Here is a 26,160-nt window from a genome sequence, read left to right as displayed (position 1 = left end):
CCTCACTTCTGTCGCAGGTCAGCTGGGGCACCCAGCAGGGCCTTGACTGTCTGGGGGTCTCTGGGGCTCACCCTCACCTGTGGTTCCTTCTGGGATCTCCGTGTGGGGCTGGGCGGCAGCCTGCTCACCGGGAGCTCTCTCATCCACTAAGGGCGCTGTCACATCTAGAAACCACCGAGAACCACCTTAGATGGGCCAGAACGAGCCACACCCAGCCCCTCACCTTTGCTTCTTGCGCAGGAGCAATGCAGGGAGGAGGAGTGAGGAGGGGATCAGCCATATGCCAGAAAGCAGCCCTGAAGCAGGGCCCGGAGCCCCTGCTGCCAGCTCCCCAGGAAGCACACTGACATGCTGCTGAGTGGTTCTGGCTCATGAACCGCCCAGCCCATCCACCAGGAAAGCCCGGCAGCCCTGTGTAAACGCTGCGGTGAAACAGACTGCTTATGGCCCCAGGTATTTTAAAAGAAGAAATACTGAAAACCAGATGATTGCTCACAACTATTTGATCCTTAAGGTGAGAATTACGACTAAGACAGCACAGGGACTCCGGGTTAGTGCGGGGGCCTACAGTTTTGCTGTGAGGCTTTGGGCAAGTCCTTGGTCCATTTTGATTGGACGGTTTCCTCATCTGCAAAATGGCAGTGTCATCTCTAGGTGATTTCCAAGACTTCTCCCAGCTCTAACCCCTAAATCCAAGCCCATGACCCACAATTCAAAAGTGCAGAGTCCCTTGCATGGCAATAAATAGGTCCGGTCCTGTCCAGAGTCAGGCATTTGACTGTCAGATGGGTCCACCTTCACAGCAGAGGCAGGAGGGAAAGCTCAGCTACCAGGAGCTGCTGTCAGTCTCTCATCAGGTAAACACTTCCAAATCAGCGTTCCTCCCAAGCAATGCCCTGGCACACTCCCAGGCCTTTCCGGGTACCCGTAAGGAGTTGTCAGCTTTGAAGGCTTTCCAAGTTCAATGAAGGACATTTTAATTATGGTTGTCTTGGGTGCAGGCGGAGCAACCAGGCAAGATCCCAGCCCCAGCAGGGCTCCCTCCACCAGGGGTGGGAGCCAATGCTCTTGAGTCTCATGCCTGCACAGGGTCCAGACGGCATTGAGACTTGTTTGGGAGATTCTTCTAGAATCCTGTTGAGGGAGCACTGAGAGCCAAGGCTTGGGAAGCTGGCATGAGGTCTGGCATCGTTTTGTAGATTTTCTCAGGAGGGCAGGCAACTTGTAAAACCGTCCCAACAAGATAAGCAGGAAGTGTCTTGCGTCACTGGCTCTAAGAAGGAGCCAAGAGAATCTGATCTGGATATTCTCATGAGGCTAAGAACCTCAGCGGCAAGGCCCCCGCCTGCTGCGTCCTCTAAAGCTGTAGCATTATACCAAGCAAGAGGCGGGCACTTGACAGCCACCGTCCAAATTAATCCAAAGGTGGATGCTTGGGGAGACACTTGGGCCAGTTTTTCACCCCAAGACACAAGATCTGAATGAATGTGCAGAGCCTGAAGAAGTGCTGAGAAAGGAACCTTGAACCTCCATGGGGAGGATGGAAAGATAGAGGGGCAGATACTGCCAACTAGTGACTCAAAAGCCATTATTAACGTTCTTCTCCCTTGGTTTATTCTGCTAAAGAGGCTGGAAGGCAAAATGCTCAATGTCCCAGCCTTGCTTGCAGCAAGGGGTGGCCGTAAGACCCAGCTCTGGCCGATGAGACATAAGTGGAAGATTGCCACTTGCAAGAAAACTTCTGCTTTCCTAAGGGGACACATTTAGTTTCAGGGCCCTTTTGGCCACTTTACTTTGCAACTTGTTCCTGCTTCAAAGGCAGGTGTGATACCTGGAAGTGCAGCAGCCACTTTGTAACCATGAGGCAACAATCCACCCACTAAAGATGACAGAAAATAAAGACAGGAGAGCATCAATGACCCTTGAGGTGCTGGCCAAGTCCAGACATCTGATTATATGAGAAAAGTAAACCTCTTCATGTAAATGCCACAGTTAGTTGGGGTTTCTGTTTCTTACAGCCAAATGCAGTCTTGACTGACACAGATGGGAAGCAAGAGAAGATGGTCAAAATCAGGACTGAGGAGCACGTCAGGAAGTATGTGAGGTGCTAATAAGCTAGATGCCAAGTGTCTGGAAAGGACAGGTTAGGAGAAGGGCTGGAACAAACACCGTGGCCAAAGTCCAGAGGCCCAGGCCACACCCAGAGCCCCCAAAATGAATGATACTAAACCAAGATCAGATGTGCACTGACCTGCCCCTTCCCTCAGCCAAATGGCTGCTCTGGGACCTACTGGCCCCTGAAGAAAGAGAGAGGAGGAGGCTTTTGAAGGGGGTGCGGGAGGACAATCGTATGGAGCGGGGCTTTGTGGAGCTGTGCGCGGGACTCTCCAAGGGTGGCTGCCTCCAGAACACATACAGGATGAAGGTGCCCACACTCAGCACCAGCAAGCAAGGCATCGAAGCAGGGCTCAGCTCCCGCCACACTGTCCTGCAAAGCACCGAACGAGTGAGCACATCTTTCAGCCAGGGGGAGCAGCAGATGCAGCCAGGAGGGAGGCTCAAAGCACGGCTAAGCGCAGGCTGGAGGCATGGAGGGGGCGTCTGAAGGGGGGCCCACCTTCCGCTGTTGGAGTGCTCTTAGCATCAGAGGTTTCAGAGCCCGGTTCCTCAGATCCGTCCTCAGCGGGGGTCTGCAGGGGAGATTCTGGAACACACACAATGAGCCCTCAGAACGGCGGCCTCTCTCCAGTGCCCCCTTTTGATCTCAGGAGGAACTGGGGAGCAGTGTCTTGTGGAGTTGAAAATCGCTCCCCGTGGAAACAGCTGGAACACGGCCTTGCGACAAACCCACAAAGGGGACCAACCCCACCTCCCTCCCTGCCAACACGACTGTGCCCCACACCAGGGCCATCAGACGAGGACACAGGTGATGTGCGTTTGCTCCTGGGTGAGAGGAGAAAGTGCCTCTTAACCCGCTAATTGTGCCACCTGAGGCAAAGATTTATCTTCCATTGGTCAACGGGCAGCAAATACCAGAAAGCCGAGCTACGCATGAACCTTCTGCTTTGTCATTGCTATTAATTAACAACAAGTAGACACCTGGAAAAACACTCAGCGATCCAACCCCTTCCTTGGAAAAGGAGCCAGCTCAGGGCAGACATGGTGCTTACTTCTAAGTGGACATTGGGTGGTGTTTGGACGCCACCAAGCTCCTTTCATAGAAAGATCTCCAAGGACTGATGGACAAGCTGTGAGTTACACTTGAAATGGCAGCCATCGGTACCTACAAGAAAACTGTCCTTTCAGAATGGGAAGCCTGGGCAAGAGAGGCCCAAATGATCACAGTGGTTGACAGTCACACCCTCCACCAAGAATGTCCTTAGTAAGGCAGCTTTTGTTGGTTTAATAGAAAGGAGAAAACTACCTCCTCCTCCTAGAAGGGCTGAATTGTCCCTTCCCTGTGGCACTTTGGCCACTGGGAGTCCATCTGTCCTGGTTATTTTATGGGCTTATCTATCAATGCATCATGCAGTATCCAGGGCTGAGCAGGTCAAGGCCTTACACTCTGGAAGGTTGAGACTTCTTGAGAGCCGGATGTATACAGAGCTGAGTGCTAGGTACTGGGAAGGGACAAAATGCTCAGAAGATACAGCCTGTGCTCTGGGAGCACACACTCTCCTGAGGGAGGAAGGATGGCCACACAGAGTAAAAGACTCCAGGGCAGGCCCATGGCCAGCCAATAGGGTCCTCCTGGAGATGCCCCACCAGGAAGCAGGAGTTACAGGCTAGAGAGCATGGGACCAAGGGGCAAGATGGCTGGGTTCAAGTCCCAGTTCCACTTCTTTCTGGTCAGGTGGCCTTGGACCTGCCTCTCAGGGCCTCCATTTCCTCATCTGTAAAATGGGTGAGATGACCTCAACTCTACCTGCCTCCTCCTAGAGCTGCTGGGAGAATCCCATGAGTGAATGTTGGTAAAAGCACCTTCAAGTCATGAGGATTTATACATGTGGATCTAGTTCTCATTGATGTAAAGGAGGCAAATGTTTATGGGGGCAGCCCTGGCCTTCCCTTCAGTTCTGTTCCACCTGGGCTGTCCACAGGGGACCATCGTGGTAAATCATGGCTCAAACCATGATGGGTGGATGGATGGATGGACGGATGGATGAATGGGTGGATGGATGGGTGGATGATTGGATGAATGTATTATTGTATAGATGACTGGATGGATGGGTGAATTACTGAATGATCAGATGGATATATAATTGGATGTATAGTTATATGGATGGATATAGAATTAATAATTTATTAGGTGGATGTATGAATGTATAATTGGATGGAGTTATAATTGGATGTATAATTATATGGATGTGTATATGTATAATTGAATGATTAGATGCATGTATGAATGTATAATTGGATGGATGTGTAATTGGATATATGACTGGATGATTAGATGGATGGATGGATGGATGGATGATGGATGGATGGATGGATGGATGGGTGGATAGATGAATGGATGGATAGATGGATGGATGGGTGATGTGTAGATGATTGGATGTATGTATGATTGACTGGATGAAGATATGGGTGGATGGATAGATGGATGAATGGATGGATGGATGGATGGATGGATGGATGAATGAATGGATGATGTATAGATGATGTATGTATAATCAAATGGGTAATGGGATGGATGGATAATTGGATGAATCGATGGAAGAATGAATGATGTAGAGATGTATGGTTAGATGTATGTATGATGGATGATTGATGGATGGAAGGAAGGACGGATGGATAAATGGATAGATGGATGAGCTGGTGATGTGCAGATGTATGAATGGATATATGTATGATTGGATGGATGATAGGAAGGATGAAGGAAGGGATGGGTGGATGGATGGATGAACGGAGGGAAGAATGGATGATGTACAGATATATGATTGGATGTATGTATAACTGGATGGATGATGGGATGGATGAAGGGATGGATGGATGGATGGGTGGGTGCGTGGGTGGTGTATAGATGACTGGATGTATGCATGATTGGGTGGATGGAGGAAGATATGGGTGGATGGATGGGTGGATAGATGGATGGATGTGATGGTAACATGTAAAGCTTCCATCAGAATTTCTGAATTCTTTGCCAGTACCTCTTAGTCATCTTCCCTCAGCTCCTCCTGTGCCTGGCACTGCATGCCCAGAAAAGCCTCTCCAGTCTTCCCAGTGGTGTCTCAGCCATCACATCAATGGTTCCTCAGCTCTCAGCTCAGTGAATTCACTCCCCTCTGTATGACAGAAATTCCTTACTCTTCATGCACATGGTGTCTGAATGGGTTTCCTCTGCTGTCAAATTGTCCTATTCATGGCTTAGACTCAACTCTGGAAGACTGGAAGATAGAGCCTCTAGAGAGTCAGGCAGATGGGGCCCAAATCCTGGCTCCACCACCTATTGGTTGTGTGAGGCTGAGTGAATTACCTAACCTCTCTCTGCCTCAGTTTTCTCCCCCATATAATGGGCATAGTAGTAGCTCCACTGGCTCACAGGGCTTCTGTCAGCATGAAACTGTTGAATGCTTATTTAAAGCACTTTGTACCACGCCTGGCAGATGAGAAACCCCCGATAAGTGGCAGTGATTATTTTCAGTCATTATCATGTCACCTTGGTTGAAGGGCCCAGTGTACCACTGCTCATGCTCACCAGCAGGAACTTGAGTATTTTATTTTATTTGGTGCCAGTGGTGGTGATGCAGATATGGAATTGACTGCGAATCCTGGAGGGCCCCTAGCAGATAGCTGACATTGCACCACATGGACAAAGTGGCTCTGGTCATATGAGGAAAAGTCAAGCATCACGCTGTAGTCACATACCCCATCAAGCACATGGGGACTTTTAGTCTGGAAATTGCAAACACTCCCTCTGTGGCACAGACTGCTGAGGGTCCACCTGGTGTCCATTCTCTCTACCCTCCTTGGGAACAGAGCCCTGATATGATATAGGACAGAGCTGTGCCCAGTTAAAAGGCCACATCTTCCAGCCTCCTGGGCAGACAGGGGTGGCTGATGAGAAGCTAAGGGAAGTCATTGGATAGGAAGTCCAGGAAAATGTCTGGATGGGAGGAGCTCAGCTGAGAGGGTCTCCCTTTGTGTCCAGCTCCCCTTCCTCCTTTTCCAGGGGCCTTTCTGAACATGAGACATCTTGAACATGGAAGTCACATGCTCAGAATGGTAGTTGTGTTTTTTTTTTTTCTGGCTGTATGAAAAGATCATTATCAGTTCACTGGCTGTGCAAAACAGGCTGGGTACCAGAATTGGCTTGTGGGTCATAGTTTGTGGTGCCCTGCTTTAAGGAATGGCTCTGGGGCCTCAGTGGGGGACAGGATGAAGGGCAGAGGGTGTAAAGGTCTCAGGGCTGCTGTTGCAAAACCAAGGTTTGTGGTGAGGAGGTCTGTGTCGGATGGAATGGAGGTGAGGTCCCTGGGTGCTGTGGAAGGTTGTGGGAGGAACTGGCCAGGGTCATGATGGACAAGTTGATGGTGGTGCCACCAACAGCAGTAGAGAAACCAGGAATGGCCCAGAATGGGGGAGTACAGAGTTTGGTTTTTACTTGTTAGGTTTTGGGTGTGGCTTGGGCATTCAGTGGAGTTGTCCCTTGGGCGACAGGAAGGCTCTGTTGAACTCCGAGAAAGGCACTCCACCTGGTGGGGGAGTCATTTAGAGTCAGTTTCAGGATGGGGCTGGTTCTGTGCATGAAGCAGAATGAGAAGATCAAAAAAAGGCAAGTGGAGTTCAAGTGCACTGTGCGATCAGACATCTCACGCCCTTTGTTAAAACACTGTCCCTGGACACCTGGCCCTGGCTGCACCCATCCCACAAAGAACAGCTAATCCTGAACAAGCTTCCAGCACGAACATAGCTCCTTGGTCCTGGAGCTTTTGCAAAAGCCTGCAAACTGCCGCAAGAAGGCTTTGGACAAATGGTGAGGCAGTATCACACAGACTTCTGGGTTTTGTTATTTTTCAGCAGCCTTGACTGCCAGGGCACAGGGGCATCTATATGGGCATGATGGTCCCCCTTTCCCCAATCTGTCCCCAGCTTGAGCCCTACAGTCCTTATCATTTGCATTGGTCTCCTTGTTAAATTCCTTGGAAGTAGTGAAGGAGGAAGAAGCCCCATTTGCATGTCTTATCTGGAAGGCATAACAAGTTAACTCATCAACACCTTTTAATTCATTAGGGTGCGCTAGTTTATAGGTAACCAACTTTCATCTACTTTTCAGCTCTCTTGGGCAGGTATCCAGCCATATTTCAACTCTTAGCATCCACTTAGACACTCTTTGTTCTGGTATTTAACGTGTAGTTTCTTGTCTTCTGTCACTTATTTAAAATGTTGTTAGTAAAGTGACACCTTCTGCCAAGTCAAACCTGTCATACCCGACATCAAAACAGCTCCTTGTAAGCTTTCAGTAGCAAGAATTAATTTGATGAGGATTATGAACACCTTAAGTATTACTTGCTTTCTTGGAAAGTATATTCTTTGGGTAAGCAAATTATCTTCAAATGCTTTCCTTTCAGAGCAATTTCAAAAAGGTTGGCAATTTAGATTTTGCATTTTTATATACAGTATATATAGTGCATATATATATACACACACACATATGTTTTGGCATAGAACTTCTGATCATGTTTTATGTGAAAGCTTTGAATAGTTTTAGCAAACATATTTTAGGCAACTCAAACACTAACTTGGTGAACTTGTCCTCACTTTACACATTAAATTTAGTTTTCTCTTCAGAAAATAAGAGTGGTAAAACCCACTTCTTTCCTGGACTTTATTTCATTTTTGTTTTTTGAGACAGGGTCTCGCTCTGTTGCCCAGGTTGGAGTGCAGTGGTACAATCACAGCTCACTGGAGCCTCAAACTCCTGGGCTCAGATGATTCTCCCACCTCAGCCTCGCAAGTAGCTGGGGCTACAGGAGTGTGCCACCACACCTGGCTAATTTTTGTATTTTTTGTAGAGACGAGATTTCACCATGTGGCCCAGGCTCATCTCAAACTCCTGGGCTCAAGCAATCCACCTGCCTCAGCCTTCCAAAGTGCTGGGATTATAGGCATTAGCCACCACACCTGGTCTCCTGGAGTTAATTTTAAACGAACTTGTTATTTTGGAACAGTTTTAGATTTACGGAAAACTTATGTAGTACAGAGGGTATACCCCACATCCAGTTCCCTTGTTGTGAACATCTTACAGGATCATGGTACATTTGTTGCAGCATAATACATATTTTAAACTGACTCTAAGCCAGGCTGCCCTGCCTCTAAATAGAATCTCATTTTTCACTGGCACAATTCATATGAGGCGTATGTTGTGATCCTAACTTGGATTCCACCCAAGAGAGTTTAATAACTGAAGTTCCAAGGGAGCTTGGTGGAAAGAGTGACAAGGGGGAAATATGGTCGATGTGGGGCTGCAGCCATGGACCTGCTCAGCAGCCCATGGTCTGAGCATGAGGCTCCTTTGTCATCTGTGAAGCGGACGTCATCCACCCTCACGGGCTGTTGTGGACATCACCTGTTGCCAACAGTAGAGTGCTACAAAAATGTCCCAATTAGCATTCTGAGGTAGTTCCCTTATAAGTAGGGTGGCATTTACTATCACCCAAATCAGGACACTTGAAAGAGAAAGCAGCACTATTTTTTTTTTTTTTTGAGAAAGAGTTGACTGGGCACGGTGGCTCACGCCTACAATCCCAGCACTTTGGGAGGCTGAGGTGGGCGGATTACCTGAGGTCAGGAGTCCAAGACGAGCCTGGCCAACAGAGTGAAACCCCGTCTGTACTAAAAATACAAAAACTGGCTGGGCGTGGTGGTAGGCGCCTGTAATCCTAGCTACTTGGGAGGCTGAGGCAGGAGAATTGCTTGCACCCGGGAGGCGGAGGTTGTGGTGAGCCAAGATGGTGCCACTGCACTCCAGCCTGGGCGACAGAGCGAGACTCCTTCTCTCTCTCTCTTTTTTTTTTTTTAAGACAGAGTCTCGCTCTGTCGCCCAGGCTGGAGTGCAGTGGTGCGATTTCGGCTCACTGCAACCTCTGCTTCCCAGGTTCAAGTGATTCTCCTGCCTCAGCCTCCCGAGTAGCTGGGACTACAGGGGCCCAACACCACACCTGGTTAATTTTTTTATTTTTAGTAGAGACGAGGTTTCACCATGTTGGCCAGGCTGGTCTTGAACTCCTGACCTTGTGATCCGCCCACCTCAGCCTCCCAAAGTGCTGGGATTACAGGCATGAGCCACCGCACCCAGCTGAAAGCAGCACTATTAATCATGACGCAGAACAAATGTGCTGGCATAGGCTGGGACACTCACACCCCGGTCCCAGGCACCTGGTGAGAGAACTCTTCATCTCTCTTTGTCAGGAAAAGAGGCAAAATCTGGCCCCCAATCCCAGTTTCCTCCAGCAGCACCAACTGCCAGGGGAGCAGCTGGGAGAAAGTGGTTTCAACAGGCTAACCTTCCGGGTTGAGGTCTTGGGGGCTACCACCCCTCACTTAACACATCCTGAGCACCAGGGTGGGGCAGGGACAGGGTAGTGTTGCGGGATGGAGAGGAGGAAGGGATGAGAAACAGCAAAGAAAGAAAAAGATGGAGTGGGGAGAGAAGGAGAGGGAAAGCGGGAGTGGGGGAAGTGGGAGAGGAGGTGGAAAAATTCAGTAGAGGGGGACGCAGTGAGGAAGGGACTGACAAGGATTTATTTATTACTATTATGATTTGACATGGGGGTCTCTGTCGCCCAGGCTGGAGTGCAGTGGTGGGATCTTGGCTCATGGCAACCTCCGCCTCCTGGGCTCAAGTGATCCTCCTGCCTCCGCCTCTTGAGTAGCTGGGACTATAGGTGCATGCCACTATGCCCATATAATTTTTAAAATTATTATCTGTAGAGACAACGTCTCACTATGTTGCCCAGGCTGGTCTGGAACTCCTGGGCTCAAGGGATCCTCCCGCCACAGCCTCCCAAAGTGTTGGGATTACAGGCATGAGCCACCGCGCCCCGCCTCTAAGAAGGATTCAAAGGAGAAAACAGGGGGTGGGGGGAGGGGAGGAGGGATAGCATTAGGCGATATACCTAATGTAAATGACGAGTTAATGGGTGCAGCAGACCAACATGGCACATGGATACATATGTAACAAACCTGCACGTTGTGCACATGTACCCTAGAACTTAAAGCATAATAAACAAAACAAAACAAAACAAAAAAACAAAGGAGAAAACAGATCTCCTAGCTTGGAGCCTCTCAGGTGCCCTCCCTGGGGAGCTGAATCTGGCAGCACTGGCTGGAGCCGTCAGAAAGCACATTTCCATCTTCATCACCACGTGATGGCTGACCTCAGGCAGGGAGGCTGGGCCGAGCTGCATTCCCCTCTCCCTCTCACCTCCTCACCCAGAGCTTCTGGAACACCTCTGAGCAGCCCCCGCTCCGGCAATATGCCCATGTCTTCCTTCACCTACCCCCAACCCACCTGCACCCACTTTCCTAATTCCCAAATTCCTCACAATCCAACACCTTCCCTGATTCAACAGATAGAAATCTGAAACGTGCCTCCCAACCAGTCCTGGAACCTCTCCAAGCTGGGATGGCCACTCCGTGTGTGAGAAAGCTGGTGATCCCAGCTTCCCACACTCAGGGGACCTCCCAGAGACCCCACCCACTCCAGCAATCTTCCTGAATAGACATATCCAGCAGAGGTCACTTCCCACCTCGGAACTCCACGGCTTCCATCCACTACCCATACCCCGGGCTGCAAGGTGTTTTCTTATTTGTAGCATTAAAAGAGAAAAGTAGACTGTTTGCCATTTTGCCTCCTTAGAAATGGGTATGGAGGCAGAGACTGAGTCCATCCTGCCCTTGGGCTGCACTGTGGGCTGTTGCTGTGAGCACTCACTGCCAGCGACACCCGTGGAAAGAAGGGCTCTTTGTAGCACAACCCAGCGCTGAGACAGCCTGGACCAACCTTGAGACAACCTGAGACAACTTGGTCCAACCCCTGGACCAAGCTGGCACTCCAGCAGTGGGTGAAGGGCCAGCATGGGGAGAAAGAGGCCAGAGCTGTGTGCTCTGTGGGTCCCCAACCATGTGGTCTGACAGTGAAATGAAACACATTTCATTTGGAAAGAGAGAGGAAGAGGCGAAGTCGATTTGGCCAAAAGACGGTATTATAGAATGTTTAGAAGTTGATGTCGTTTATTAATGTGGCTACAGTAAGAATCCCAGGGCTAACCAACTCTTGCTAAAGAGAGAGGCCAGTCAGGCCTGATCTAAGTAAGAGATAAAAAGCCATGTTTAAAGTCACATATTTTACATGCTAATCAATACCATTGATTTATAAGCTAACAGGTGTGGCTAATGCCTCAAAAAGTACCCTGTATTTGAGAGATTGTCAGGCCCTACAATCTCTGTCCCTACATTCACTCATGTGGGTAACTCAAGGTAAATTTCTTTCTTTCTTTTTTCTTTTCTTTTTTGACAGGGTCTTGCTCTGTTGCTCAGGCTGGAGTGCAGTTTTATAATCACAGCTTACTGCAACCTTGAACTCCTGGGCTCAAGTGATCCTTCCGCCTCAGCATCCTGAGTAGCTAGGACTATAGACGTGCACCACAACACCCGGCTAATTTTTAAATTATTCTAGAGACAGGGTCTTGCTATGTTGCCCAGGCTGGTCTCAAATTCCTGGCCTCAAGGGATCCTCCTGCCTGGGCCTTCCAAAGTGTTGGGATTACAGGCGTGAGCCACCGTGTCTGGCCATTATCTCACTGCTTGAGTTATCTTGGCCCACTCAAATTAATGAGGCTCCACTCTACTGACAATCTAAGACAATAATGTATTTAAAACTTCTTTACAATTCTGGATGCAAACTGTTCCTGCCACCCCTTGGTTTGCAGTGATCTGGGCCTGCTGTGCATGGCTGTCCACTAACCTTTCAGGCCAGCGTCCGTGTCACCCTCTTGGTCTTGGAGCATGGTGTAGCCCCCCTGATCTTTCCTGTCCCCCAACCCGTACGTCCCAGCGTGATCTTCCATCACATCGAACTCCTGGCGAGGCTCAGCCATCCTGGTTCAACGCTCACCTGGGGAAAGAAGAGGGGAGGATAAGTCCTGAGGAGTGTTAGGGGGCAGAGTGGGGGTGAAGAGAGAGAGGAGCCTCTCCTCCCAGTTCATGGCAGGCAGATCTCAGCTTCCCTGCTACCCTCTCCAACAGGTGGCCGCCCATCCTCATCCCGTGCTCCATATTCTTGCCCAAGCGTTATTTATGTTTATCTGCTTGCTTAATTTACCAACACCGCAGCAGTTCATATTCAAAACCACCAGGTGAGGGCCAGGCATGGTGGCTCACGCCTGTGATCCTTGCACTTTGGGAGGCCGAGGTGGGTGGATCACCTGAGGTCAGGGGATCGAGACCAGCCTGGCCAACATGGTGAAACCGCATCTCTACTAAAAATACAATAATTAGCCAGGCATGTGGCAGGTACCTGTAATCCCAGCTACTCAGGAGGCTGAGGCAGGAGAATCAATTGAACCTGGCAGGTGGAGGTTGCAGTGAGCCAAGATTACACCACTGCACTCCAGCCTGGGTGACAGGATGAAACTCTGTCTCAAAACAAAAACAAAACAAAACAAATAAACCCACCAGGTGAGGCAGGTCAGATGGGCCCGACTTATTATTCCCAGGTCTCTTTCCACTTCATTAAAAAAATCAATGCTGCTGCCTAGCAGTCTGCTCTTTCTCCTTAATGGTGAGGGCAGGACTGAACAGGAGAGGGATGGCATCAGCAGAGCCTGTCTGGTAAGGAAAGTGAGGCACAGAGAAGTGAAGGGATGGTTCAATCAGATGTCAACTGGCAGCAAAACCAACTCTTGACTCATCGGGGGTGTCCTGACTCCTCCAGCTCCGAGCTTGCTGACTTCCTGGAGTCAGGCTATGGCCCCCATTCACCACACTGGCACCCACCAGGTCCCCCAGGTGTGCGTTCCAATGGTGGCTCTCCTGGTGGGCTGAGAAGCACCGCACAGGGCCCAGTAGGGGCATGAGGCTTGGGATCTGAAGGGCAACACACACCCTTCTTCCCCAAAAGTCCCAGCAGGGAGATGCCACTTCAGCTCAACAGAGCCGGATAGAAACCACCATTTGCTCACACTTTGTCCTCATCTTTATTGTGAATTATTATTATTATTATTTTAAAAATAATTCATGACTTTGAATTTATGAACTTTTTATTTATTTATTATTTATTTATTTATTTTTGAGATAGAGTCTCGCTTTGTTGCCCAGGCTGGAGTGCAGTGTCGCGATCTCTGCTCCCTGCAGCCCAGGTTAGCTAGCCAATTCGGGTTGCCCCATTCAACCTGCAGCTAAAGCTTTGTGAACACTAAGAAGTTTAATGAGCACAGTGGTTTTGTTCTTTGGATTTGATCTATTCCTTTCAATGACCAAGTTTCTCCTCTTGGAACATGGTGGACAGAGGTGTGAAAGTAAAAGTAAAAATTGGATGTGCTCGCTTTTCTTACATATTTGCATATTTTCATATTCATAGCTCATGGCTATAGGAGGCCTGAATTTTTTTTTTTTTGGCCCCTGTGAATAATCCAGGATAAATGCTTTGTGGGTTTTCTTTCGGGGAGTGGGGATGGGGTCTCACTATGTTGCCCAGGCTGGTCTCAAACTCCTGGGCTAAAGTGATCCTCCCATTTCTGCCTCTCAAAGTGTTGGGAGTACAGGCATAAGCTGCCACCATGCCTGACTCTATTCATATTTTGAGTAAAATAGTACTTTGCTATTTCTTGAAGAGAAAAGTAATACAATCTTATTTTAGAAAACGTATTTATACAAAGCAAGACGAGAAGAGAAAATCATCCCTCTGCCCAGAAACGATTACTGTTGACATCCTGCCATACCAGACTTTGACAATCATGGATTCAGCTTTTGGAATTTTGGTCCATCATAAGTGACGTGAGATTCCAGGACAGGCGGCACATGCCATCTGGCTGAGGAATAAATTTGAACCCCTCTTCCTCTATGGTGGCTGTACGGGAATGAGGCACTTAGTAGGGAGTGAGCCCAAACCTCCTGGCTGCCCTGCCCCATCCTAACACGGCTCTGCTGTTCTCAGTCCTCCAGGGCACACGGTGACTCTGATGAAGAGGCAAAAATGCCACTGCTTTGTGAAAAATGGCCTTGAAGCAAAAGAGAACATTTTGATCACATTTGAAAAGGCAGATACTTTGTGGTACCAGGGCTTGACTTCTGATGAATGTATAACAGGAAAGATCAGGCACTTGTGCAAACGTCTGTTTTCATGAATCTGTGGATTTACAAAGGTTTGGGAATGTATGTCAAGGATCTGTGATATTTCCTTCTAGCCTTTTATTCTATGCATTAAAAAATATAGTTGCAATTATGCTACTTGCTTTTTTCACATAAGATTATAGCATGAGCATTTGTTGGTCACTAAAAGCCTTTGTAAACATCAGGGGCAGTAACTACCAAAGTTTCCTTCCCACATATGTACCATATTTTCCTAACCATCCCCTAATAGTTAGCACTGAAATGGCCTCAGATGTTCCAATATTACAAATAATGTTGCATTAAATATCTTTTTGAAAAACTTTGTCCATAATTTTTCTTTTTTAGATAGAGTTTCACTCTTGTCACCCAGGCTGGAGTGCAGTGGCGCAATCTTGGCTCACTGCAACCTCCGCCTCCTTGCTTCAAACGATTCTCCTGCCTCAGCCTCCCGAGTAGCTGGGATTACAGGCCCCAGCCACCATGCCTGGGTAATTTTTGCATTTTTAGTAGAGACAGGGTTTCACTAGACCTCAGGTGATCTGCCTGCCTCGGCCTCCCAAAGTTTAGGGATTACAGGCATGAGCCACCATGCCCGGCCGACTTTGTCCATAGAATTTTGAGAAGCATCACCAATTGCTTTTCAAAGAAGATCGGGCTTTTTGAGGGTGTTGTGGCTGTAGACACCAATTGCTTCTCAGATGCGGTGCAAGTGGGTATGAAGTGTGAGTCTTGTCAACACTAAGTTAATCATACACCTAAATAAATGCCAAGAAATTTTTGTGCTTATAGATGAAAGATGATGTTTTACTAATGTAAACTATGAACTTGGGTGATAATGATATGTTAATGAGGATTCATTGGTTGTAACAAGTGTACCACTCTGGTGCAGGACGTTGGCAGTGGGGGAGGCTGTACGTGGAGGGCAGGGAACATACGGGAAGTCTCTATACCTTCCACTCAGTTTCACTGTGAACCTAAAAGTGCTCTAAAAAACAGTCTATTAATGTTTTTTTTAAATGATATCCTAGTGTTGTCTAAATATGTGATGTTTTAATTTTTTTTGAGATAGAGTCTCGCTCTGTCACCCAGGCTGGACTGGAATGGTATGATCTCAGCCCACTGCAACCTCTGCTTCCCGTGTTCAAGCAATTCTCCTGTCTCAGCCTCCCGAGTAGCTGGAATCACAGGCGTGTGCCACCACACCTGGCTAATTTTTGTATTTTTTGTAGAGACAGGATTTCACCATGTTGGCCAAGCTGGTCTAGAACTCCTGATCTCAAGTGATCTGCCTGCCTCGGCCTCCCAGAGTGCTGAGATTAAAGGTGTGAGCCACTGCACCTGGCCTGATGTTTTAATTACTAGTGAGATCAGCATTTTTCTCCTTACTCTTTTTTTTTTTTTTTTTTAAGTCAGGGTCTCACTCTGTTGCTCCAGCTGGAGTGCAGTGGTGTGATCTTGGCTCACTGCAGACTCTACCTCCCGGGCTCAAGTGATCCACCCACCTCAGCCTCCTGAGTAGCTGGGACTACAGGTGCGTGCCATCACACCCGGCTAATTTTTATGACTTTTGTAGAGGTAGGGTTTCACCATGTTGCTCAGGCTTGTGTTGAACTCCTGGGATCAAGTGATCCGCCTGCTTCAGCCTTCCAAAGTGCTGGGAGTACAGGCATGAGCCACCGCGCCGACCCACTCTCATTCTTTTTGCTTGTCTGTTTAGGTCTCAGTGCTCATTCTAATGACTTGTGTGGGCTCTTGATTTATGAATAACATTAACCCTTGACCATATTTGTGGCAACTATCTTCTCCAGTTGGTTGCCTTTTATTTTGGTTTCTGATGGTTTTTGATGGGCAGGGTTTAATTTTTATACAATTAAATCTGTTTTCCTTTGTGATTTATTCCATTGCTCTATGGTACAGAAAGATCGTCCATTTTCTTCTATGTTTTTAGTGGTCTAATTTTTTATATTTAATTTATTAATTCGTCTGGAATATTTTTAGGTTTAAGATGGAGTGAGGTTGAAAAGTTTCTCCCCAAATATAACAGCAAAAGTCAATGGACCCAGGCCTATTTGTAGACCAATCTGCCCTCTTCCCCAGGTGAATGCATCATGTACTCTGTGCCGTTTATCTGTCAATTTTGGTGCTAGAGCCTCCTGATTTAAGCTTTGGATCTCAAGTCTTATTCTCTAGGTGGGCTCAGATATAATTTTCTTTTTCAAAATTATTTGACCTTCTTGTAAGTTTTGTCTTCCAGATGTACTTTAGAAAATTTTTTTTTCCTGCAAATTCTCAAAGTTCCATTGGGATTTCGGCTGGAATTGTATTATAGGCCAAAACTATAAAAATTGCTCCCTTCATGATATTTAGTTTTCCCACCCAAGAGCACAGTATGTTTTTCCATTTTGTTCTGGTTTCTGAATCTCTCAGTTGGGGGCGGAATGTAGTCCCACACCCTTCTTGCGACGGCCACGTCTCCCTGGGCTTTATGTTGCTATTGTGAATGGGCCTCTCCCCGTCAACACGTGGATGATTAATTAACCAGGGCTCTGGGGCTCACAGCAGAGATGTGGCTGGGGCACCAATCATGGCAGGGGTGTCAGTGCAGGGGCTGCCACAGTGGCAGTGGTTCCATCAGAGGTTTCCAGGGAATGAACAGCAGAGCCATTTCCCAAGCCTCTTTTGATCAGATAGATGTGATTCCCTCAGTGGGAAACCTCTCTCCGTGAACTTGTGAAAAGAAGCTGCTAGAGTTCGCCAACAGACACATGAAAAAATGCTCATCATCACTGGCCATCAGAGAAATGCAAATCAAAACTACAATGAGATACCATCTCACACCAGTTAGAATGGCGATCATTAAAAAGTCAGGAAACAACAGGTGCTGGAGAGGATGTGGAGAAATAGGAACGCTTTTACACTGTTGGTGGGACTGTAAACTGGTTCAACCATTGTGGAAGTCAGTGTGGCGATTCCTCAGGGATCTAGAACTAGAAATACCATTTGCCCCAGCCATCCCATTACTGGGTATATACCCAAAGGATTATAAATCATGCTGCTATAAAGACACATGCACATGTATGTTTATTGCAGCACTATTCACAACAGCAAAGACCTGGAACCAACCCAAATGTCCAACAATGATAGACTGGATTAAGAAAATGTGGCACATATACACCATGGAATACTATGCAGCCATAGAAAATGATGAGTTCATGTCCTTTGCAGGGACATGGATGAAGCTGGAAACCATCATTCTCAGCAAACTATCTCAAGGACAAAAAACCAAACACTGCATGTTCTCACTCATAGGTGGGAATTGAACAATGAGAACACTTGGACACAGGAAGGGGGATATCACACACCTGGGCCTGTTGTGGGGTGGGGGGAGCGGGGAGGGATAGCATTAGGAGATATACCTAATGTAAATGACGAGTTAATGGGTGCAGCACACCAGCATGGCACATGTATACATATGTAACAAACCTGCACGTTGTGCACATGTACCCTAGAACTTAAAGAATAATAAAAAAATGACCACTAAATGCCTGGATAAAAGGAATTAATAAATTTAATGAAATACTGTCTTTTGTGAATAGTGCCGCAACAAACATACGTGTGCATGTGTCTTTATAGCAGCATGACTTATAGTCCTTTGGGTATATATCCAGTAATGGGATGGCTGGGTCAAATGGTATTTTCCTTTGGGGAAAAAAGTGGAATGCATGGAAGAATCTCCAAGCAGCCATTTCCCAAGCCTCTTTTGATCAGATAGATGTGATTCCCTCAGTGGGAAACCTCCCTCCAAGAACTTGTGAAAAGAAGCTACTAGAGTTCGCCAACAGACACATGAAAAAATGCTCATCATCACTGGCCATCAGAGAAATGCAAAAAATGATTTGCATCCACCCTGATCCCGGGACAGGAAATGCTCGTAGGTTCATGGACCTTCTGATTAGACTCGGTTGCAAGAGTCACTGCACTGCATTGGCTGGGCTAGGTCAGCTGCCCCATGCTAATGCTTTGGGACCTACCTGCCATGTTAAGAAAGACAAGCCCATTTTCAGGAGCATCCTTGAGGCGCTACTTGACATAGGCAGAAAATAGGACCCAGAAAGATGTCCCTGGAGAGCAAACTGAAGTGACTCTTCTTAGTCTTACAACCCACACTGACTGAGCACAAGAACGCCAGCTTCGCCAGGTAGGACTTGCAGGGTCACGCAGTGCTATAGCCCCAGGGCCTGGCAACAGGTAGTGCTCACCCAGCACCTGCCAGAGAAGGGGCGCTTGCTCCATGCAGGTGCCTTGCAGGCATCTCTGTGACCCTTCAGGGCAATCCTTGAGGTAAGTGTCATCATCATCGTCATCATCATCATCATCACAGATATTATGATTCCCAGGAGTCTGGGAAGTTACCTGCCCCAGGTCACACAGCCAGTACGAGGCAGACAGAAATGCAAAGTGATGTTCCGCTGCCCCTCACTGCCCATTCCTTCATTCTGGACCATGAAACATCCCCCAACTTTTTACCTGAGATGTCAGGGTGCAGGTCTGGGGTATGGAAGAAGCAGTGGCCAGGTCTCACACCCAACAGCTGGGTGACCAAGCCACTTCTCTCAACCTTCAGGTTCTTTGCCCCCCAAACCATTTGGTGACCCCGGGGCTCCCTTCTTATGCTGACATTGTATTCTGTGTTGGTCCATAGGCTGAGTAGCTGGGACCACAGATGTGTACCACCATGCCTGGCTAATTTTTTGTATTTTTTGTAGAGATGGGGTTTCACTACGTTGCCCAGGCTGGTCATGAACTCCAGGGCTCAAGCGATCCACCTGCCTTGGCCTCCCAAAGTGCTGGGATCACAGGTGTGAGCCACAGCACCCAGTCTAAATTTTTATTTTTTATGAACCTTTATTTTGTGTGGGTTTTTCAATGGAGAGATACTCTACTTTAGCCTGTGTCTTCTAACTCAGGAGCCTGGGGCGGGGTAGTGGTCAGTGACAGGAGAGCAGGAGGCCTCCAGCCCTGGCCAGGTGAGAGGAAGGGGACCCAGGCATCCTAGCCAAGGACCTGGCTCCTTCCTTTCCGTCCCATCTCTGACCCCTGCTGCCCACCTCCTCCAGAAGGGCAGGATGCTTTCTCTGGAAGAACTGGATGAACGATATCTAAACCAACAGACAAATGGCACAGCTGTGCCTCTTGGCCTGGGACTCCCATGCAAAAATAGTGAATTGAAAAACACATAAATAAGCATGCCCTTGAGGTGGCTACGCAGCCTGGACCAGACATGTCATCACCCACAGATCCCTGTAATCTAACTGAGACACACAGACAGGAAAATACACTTGATCTTAGCCAAAAGGCCCAGAAGCGATACACAGACAGGAAAATAAACACACCAAGGCTGTTTTCCTCAGACCACTTGTTTTCTTCTTTTCTAAATCCATCAGCCTTCCTTCCTCTCTCTCTCTCTCTCTTTTCCTTTCTCCTTTCCTCAATCCTGTTTTCTCAGGCAGTAACTTGGATGCAGTGGGGTGGGAGATAAGGAACACATTTTAGGGGAGGCACTAAAGTTGAGTGAAACCTGAACACTAAAATGGGACATTTTTTAGGGACCCTTGGAAAGGTATTGCCTCCTGAGTCCGTCCCTGCGGTTTTTTAGCTAAATTGAGGCCCTGGGAGGGGAAGGGGCTAGCTGAGTCACTCTTGGTGCCTTCTTCAGAATCACACCCTCCCAGCCTCAATTCATGCCTCGTAGGGAGACACAGGAGGCATGGAAATATGGGGGGGTGGGGGCAGACAAAGAAAGGGAAAAGTGTCTGCAGGGTTGAGAGAGAGACAGAGATGAGAACAAAGATGACAGTGCAGAGTAAAAGAAGACGCTGGAGGGCGAGGGGGTGAGGCAGGGGAGGGATGAGCCATAGAATCGAATCATGAATCCAATCACTGCTGCCGCTCCCATAGGCTTTTCTCTTTTCAAACAATTGTTTTTGATTGACTTAAAATTCATGCAACATAACCAATGATTTAAAATGAATGATTCAGTGGCATTTAGTACATTCACAATGTTGTACAACTATCACCTCTATCTAGTTCCAAAACATTCTCACCAAACCCAGAAGAAAGGCTGGACCTCATAGACACCTGCTCCCCCTTCTCCCCTTCGCCAGTCCCCAGCTGCTCATCTACTTTCTGTCACCATGGATGTATCTCTTCTGGATATTTCGTATAAGGGAAGTCATACAGCACGTGGCTTTTGGTGACTGGCTTCTTTCACTGTGAATCCAGATCTTGGCAAGGCTCTGTGCTTCATTCCTTGGGTAATGGGAGGGATAGTCCACATTGGTTTATTCATTCATCCATTGATGGACACCACAGTCTTTTAATAAGTGAAAAGTGTGGAGCCGGGTACGGTGGCTCACACCTGAAATCCCAGCACTTCGGGAGGCTCAGGCAGGGAGATAACTTGAGGCCAGGAGTTCGAGACCAGCCTGGCCAACATGCTGAAACCCCGTCTCTTCTAAAAATACAAAAATTAGCTGGGCATGGTGGCACGTACCCGTAATCTCAGCTACTCGAAAGGCTGAGGCATGAGAATCACTTGAACCCAGGAGGCAGAGGTTGCAGTGAGCCTAGATCGCGCCACTGAACTCCAGCCTGGGCAACAGAGTGAGGCTGTCTCAAAAAATAAATAAATAAATAAATAAATAGATAAATAAATAAATAAAATTTTAAAAATTAAAAGTGTGGGAACTAGACAATATGGACCTTTTTATTGTGACTTTTCTGACAAGAGTGGAGATGGGGTGGAGGGAGAAGGGTGTGTGTGCAGGAAGGGGAGTGTGTGGCCAAGGAAGGAGCCTGGCAGGGTCCCAGACAACCTTCACCCTCTTCCTCATTTTGCCAAGGCTGGGCCTCCAACAACCCCCAGGCCCTCAGGGACAGGGATGTGCAGGTGAGACCCTGGGTCCTTTTTGCTCGCAAAGAATACAGTCTTCCCAGCAGAGTTCACATCTTCTGTGCAGCTTACCTGAAGGGACAGATTTGGCTGTCCTCTGAGGTGTTGTGGGGTGGATGAGAAGCCCCAGGCATCTCGCCCACCTCTGAGGTGACCCTGGGAATCACTGGGGAATGCTGCTTGCTGTTAGGAACATGTCTGCCATTTTCCTGGGCACCTGCCCATGACAGCGCATCCAGGCTCACTGTAACCTGTGAGGTGGGCAGGATGGAGTCCCTAGGTGGGTAAAGGACTTGAGGGGTAGAAACTTGCCCAAGGCCACCGAGCCCCAGTGACCCAACTCCCCCCAACACACACCCCTGCCCTCAAGGCAGGATTCCCGACAGCTTTGCCCCTCTGCTCCCTACGTCGTCACCTCCTCCCCAACCAAATCTCTGCTTACAAAATCCAACTGGCTGCTCTCTCAGGAGAACCTCCCTAGGGATTCTTAAAGCCCCAGCTTTTGCTCCTAGTCTGTCTGGCAGGTCTGTAGGTTTCCCACAATCTGGGGCTGTTTCTTGCTGCAAGGAGGTGAGGACCAATCTGCCTTCCTCCACCTGCCACCATCCTTGCCACTCCTTCTAACTTTCTTACTCAAGGCAGTACAGTTTGGTAATGATAACTCAGGTTCTAGAAAGCTCCTTGGGCAAGGGAGGGGGACCAGTCAACACCCCTTGCCAGTTTTGGATTATTAATAACATGTTTATTTCAGCCCTGAGGATGAGCCACTCACAGGGGCTTCACAGAGAGGATCTCTGTAATGCTCACAACCACCCCGTGAGAAGGAATGATGAGGAAACGGAAGCTCAGAGACGTTCAGAAACCTTTTTAGGGTCACACAGCTAGTAAGCAGAGAGCAAGGCTTGAATTCTGATATTTTGATGCTAAAACCCATCTCTACGCTACTGTATCAAATGGGTGCCTTCCCAACAGAGCATCCCCTTTGGGAAAGGGGAGTTGACGTTCATTTCCCAGGCCCTGCTGGAGTCAAGAGTCCAGGGGCTCAGGGGAAGCCCGAGTCGGGCTGGTCTCCCACACCGAGGGCGCATCAAGCTGGGGACCTGGACCCAGCTTCCAGTCTAAATCCGACAGCCGTGGAGCGGCCCCAGCGGGTGTCTCAGGCTGCGCTGCGGCTCTCGCTAGGGGGCAGCCAAGGAAGGTCCCGGGCTCCGCCGCCGCGCACCCGGCGCCCGCGGTGACTCAGCGGAATCGGCCCCTGGCCCGCGGTTCTGGTCTGGGGAAAGCGTGGTCCCCCTTACCCCTTCAGTTAAAAACCCAGACTGGAATCAAGGACAGGCAAGGCTGCACGGCCTTGTGAATATACCGGAAACATTTTAAAAGAGTGACTTTTATGGCATATGAATTATATCTCAATAAAGCTATTGTTAAAAACAAACAAAAATCCCCTAAATGGATCTCTCGCAGGTAACTGAAGATCAAGCAGAGATAAACCTAGAATCCAAAAATAACCTTAACATGTGCTTTGTTCTCCAAGGTAATTTTTGGCTTCTGCACTTTGTCTTTCCTTTGCTCTGGTCTCCTGTTCTGCACCACCAGGAATTTTCCAGCACATTTAGGCGGAAAGCAGGATTTCTCATGATAGGAACCATGATTGAAGCATTTCCAGTTATTGCCTCATTTAATTCACACAACAAACTATTATGCTGACAGAATACAGCTGGGGAAACTGAGGAACAGACAGGTTGAGTAAGTTGCCCAAGGTCACACAGGAAGTATGTAATGGAGCCAGGCTTCAAAACCCAGACATCCTGGCACCAGCAGCAGACCTGTCAGGCCAAGTGACAGCGGAGATTAAATCAAGCAGTGACTGGTAACAGCTAAGGAATATAAGGGCTGGCCCAACTGAACTAAAGCTCTTGTTTCCTGGGAGAACTTTCTCCTTATTCACAGTTTGTTCGTGAATGCTTATGGTCCAGCTGTTTTGCTTTAAGGTATAAAGATAAATGATAGGGCAGGCATCCTAGTCCTGGGCCTAGGTGAAGGCTAGAGCCTGCAGTCTCTCGGAAATCCCTCTACTCCAGGAGCGGGGAGCGAGTGCAACTAAAGGAAAAGAGAGCCCAGGAGGGTTGGGTGCGGTGGCTCACGACTTTTTTTTTTTTTTTTTTCCTGAGACGGAGTCTCGCTCTGTCACCCAGGCTGGAGTGCAGTGGCGCGATCTCGGCTCACTGCAAGCTCCGCCTCCCGGGTTCACGCCATTCTCCTGCCTCAGCCTCTCCGAGTAGCTGGGACTACAGACGCCCGCCACCGCGCCCGGCTAATTTTTTGTATTTTTAGTACAGACGGGGTTTCACCGTGGTCTCGATCTCTTGACCTCGTGATCCGCCCGCCTCGGCCTCCCAAAGTGCTGGGATTACAAGCGTGAGCCACCGCGCCCGGCCGGTGGCTCACGACTTAATCCCAGTATTTTGGAAGGCCAAGGGGGGCAGATCATTTGAGGCCAGGAGTTCGAGACCAGACTGGCTAACATTAAGAAACCCTGTCTCTACCAAAAGTACAAAAATTAGCCAGGTGTGGTGGCAGGCACTTGTAATCCCAGCTACTCAGGAGGCAGAGGCAGGAGAATTGCTTGAACCTGGGAGGCGGAGGTTGCAGTGAGCCGAGATCACACCACTGCACTCCAGCCTGCGAGACAGTGAGACTCTGTCTCAAAATAAATAAATAAAAAATAACAACAAAAAAACCTAGTCATTAAATGGTTAACTATGGTTAGCCCTAGGGAATGGGAATGGGGAAGAGTGGGATCCATTTTTTTCGCTTATTCTATGCTATTTTGATTTATTTCAATGAGTATAGATAATTTGAAATTTAAACGAAAACTAAACAGTATTTTTTAGAAGTGGGGTGATTTTGAGAGAAATGTGGAGGGGTTAGGGGAAAGACGAGGACAATGGAAATGGAAAGTTGGAGCTTAGATGAGAACCTCTGTCTAAGGTAACTGGAGGTCATCAAGTCAAACATACTATAGATGAAGCAACAGCAAGGCCAGGCGCGGTGGCTCACGCCTGTAATCCGAGCACACTGGGAAGCCGAGGTGGGCAAGTCATCTGAGGTCAGGAATTCGAGACCAGCCTGACCAACATGGTGAAACCCCGTCTCTACTAAAAACACAAAAATTAGCTGGGTGCGTTGGTGGGCGCCTGTAATCCCAGCTACTGGGGAGGCTGAGGCAGGAGAATCGCTTAAACCGGGGAGGTGGTGGTTGCATGCAGTAAGCCGAGATCGTGCCACTGCACTCTAGCCTGGGTGACAGAGTGAGACTGTCTGAGAAAAAAAAAAAAAAGAAAAGAAAAAAGAAAAAGAAAGAGATGAGGATGCTTAATAAACACCCTTGTGAGGCTGGATCTTGGTGTCTCGGATGCTAAACATACTCTTTCTGTGGCAGCTGGTCCCCAACTTTGAGCTTCTAAGAAGGAGCTGTGTCTTCTTTTGTGTCCCCTCCTCTCTCCTGCCCACCATAAGTGGCGCCCAGCACACAGGCAGCCACTGGGAGGTGCTCGGTAAGACTGGCCCCCGAAGAGCTCTGAAGTGTGAGCTTCTGGTCACATCGCATCACACCACAGAATGTTCTGGAACCAAATTGAACTACTACTAATGAAAGACCCAGATTTCAAGCAGAACTGCCAAATTAAAGAGAGAAGATAAGGAGCGTACAGAAAGGAAAGACTCATGCTGGCAAGAAGAAACTGAAATAATTCCGGGCCTTAATCCAAGGAGAATAATCAACGATTGTATGAGGGCATAGATGAAGGCTGCTTTTTGGGAGGAGGTGGTGCCACTGTGTGCACACGGATGGTTGCGGCTGATGTCAGTTGGCTAATGCTCACTGTCATGAGAAAATTCCCAGATTGTGTCTGAGAGGACAATTTTGGTTTTGACCTAAGGTTTCTGGGTTTGTTGTTTGTTTGTTTTAACTAAAAGCTTCTCTCCTCCATTGTAACTACTGGAATAGCCAATAGTGCTTGTAAATCTGTCATGCTTGGATGGCCTTTGTTTTTAGAACTACTATAGTTCTAAAAACTACCCCATTTTTCATATATATATATATATATATATATATATACTTTTTTTAGACAGAGTCCCCCTCGGTCACCCAGGCTGGAGTGTGGTGGTGCCATCTCAACTCACTGCAACCTCTACCTCTCAGGTTCAAGCGATTCTCCTGCCTCAGCCTCCCAAGTAGCTGGGACTACAGGTGCCCACCACCATGCCTGGCTAATTTTTGAACTTTTAGTAGAGACAAGGTTTCACCATGTTGGCCAGGTTGATCTCGAACTCCTGACCTCAAGTGATCCACTCACCTCAGCCTTCCAAAGTGGTGGTATTACAGGCATGAGCCACTGTGCCTGGCTTGATACTTTTCTTGATCAGGCAACGGCCTTCAGTGAGGATGGCAGTGGTTGTGTGAGACAAACTGATGGTGCTCCTGCCCCTCCCTGTGTCCACGAATGTCCCTGGTCACCAGTTTAATCTGCCTGAAATGAATCCCCTGAACCCAGAGCCCCAAGTAGATGAGAAGGAGTTTCCTCTGATGTCAGAATCAAGAAAACCAGAGCAAAAAAAACCACCTTTCTTGGGCAAACCACTCTTATTCTTTAAAGGAGTAGTAGGGGCTGGAGAGAATGTATTTTATAAAAGCGATTTATAGTCCTTATTTAAAAGTCAAATACAAAATTATAAAAGAGGAAAGCAAATGAACCACTGTAATATCTTAGGGCACATCCTTGCAGACCCCTCTCCTATGCACACATGTAATTTTCCCTACATGGCACCATATTACACCAGTTGTTCTGCAGCCTACTTTATTCCCTTAACAA

General features: G+C 48.1%; 1 protein-coding gene across 12 annotated transcripts in view; it reads right to left on the bottom strand.

Annotated features, from left to right (window-relative positions):
* MAPT (microtubule associated protein tau) overlaps positions 1 to 26,160 on the bottom strand; it is a 129,665-nt gene that overhangs the window by 52,625 nt on the left and 50,880 nt on the right. For 5 of the 12 annotated variants that reach the window (XM_055257662.2, XM_055257656.2, XM_055257657.2 and 2 more), the window contains 3 exons: positions 11,969 to 12,118; positions 2,618 to 2,704; positions 78 to 164 (listed from right to left, as the gene is read on the bottom strand). In XM_055257662.2, the coding sequence (XP_055113637.1) occupies positions 78 to 164; positions 2,618 to 2,704; positions 11,969 to 12,101 (307 nt within the window). In that variant the 5' untranslated portion in view covers positions 12,102 to 12,118. Of the gene's footprint in view, positions 1 to 77; positions 165 to 2,617; positions 2,705 to 11,968; positions 12,119 to 26,160 lie in introns of those variants that run through there. The other 7 variants (XM_055257655.2, XM_055257658.2, XM_055257666.2 and 4 more) reach the window with 2 other exon arrangements.

The sequence above is a fragment of the Symphalangus syndactylus genome, chromosome 20 (assembly GCF_028878055.3).
Source record: "Symphalangus syndactylus isolate Jambi chromosome 20, NHGRI_mSymSyn1-v2.1_pri, whole genome shotgun sequence".
NCBI lineage: Eukaryota > Metazoa > Chordata > Mammalia > Primates > Hylobatidae > Symphalangus > Symphalangus syndactylus.
This window is presented reverse-complemented; position numbering and strand designations above follow the sequence as displayed.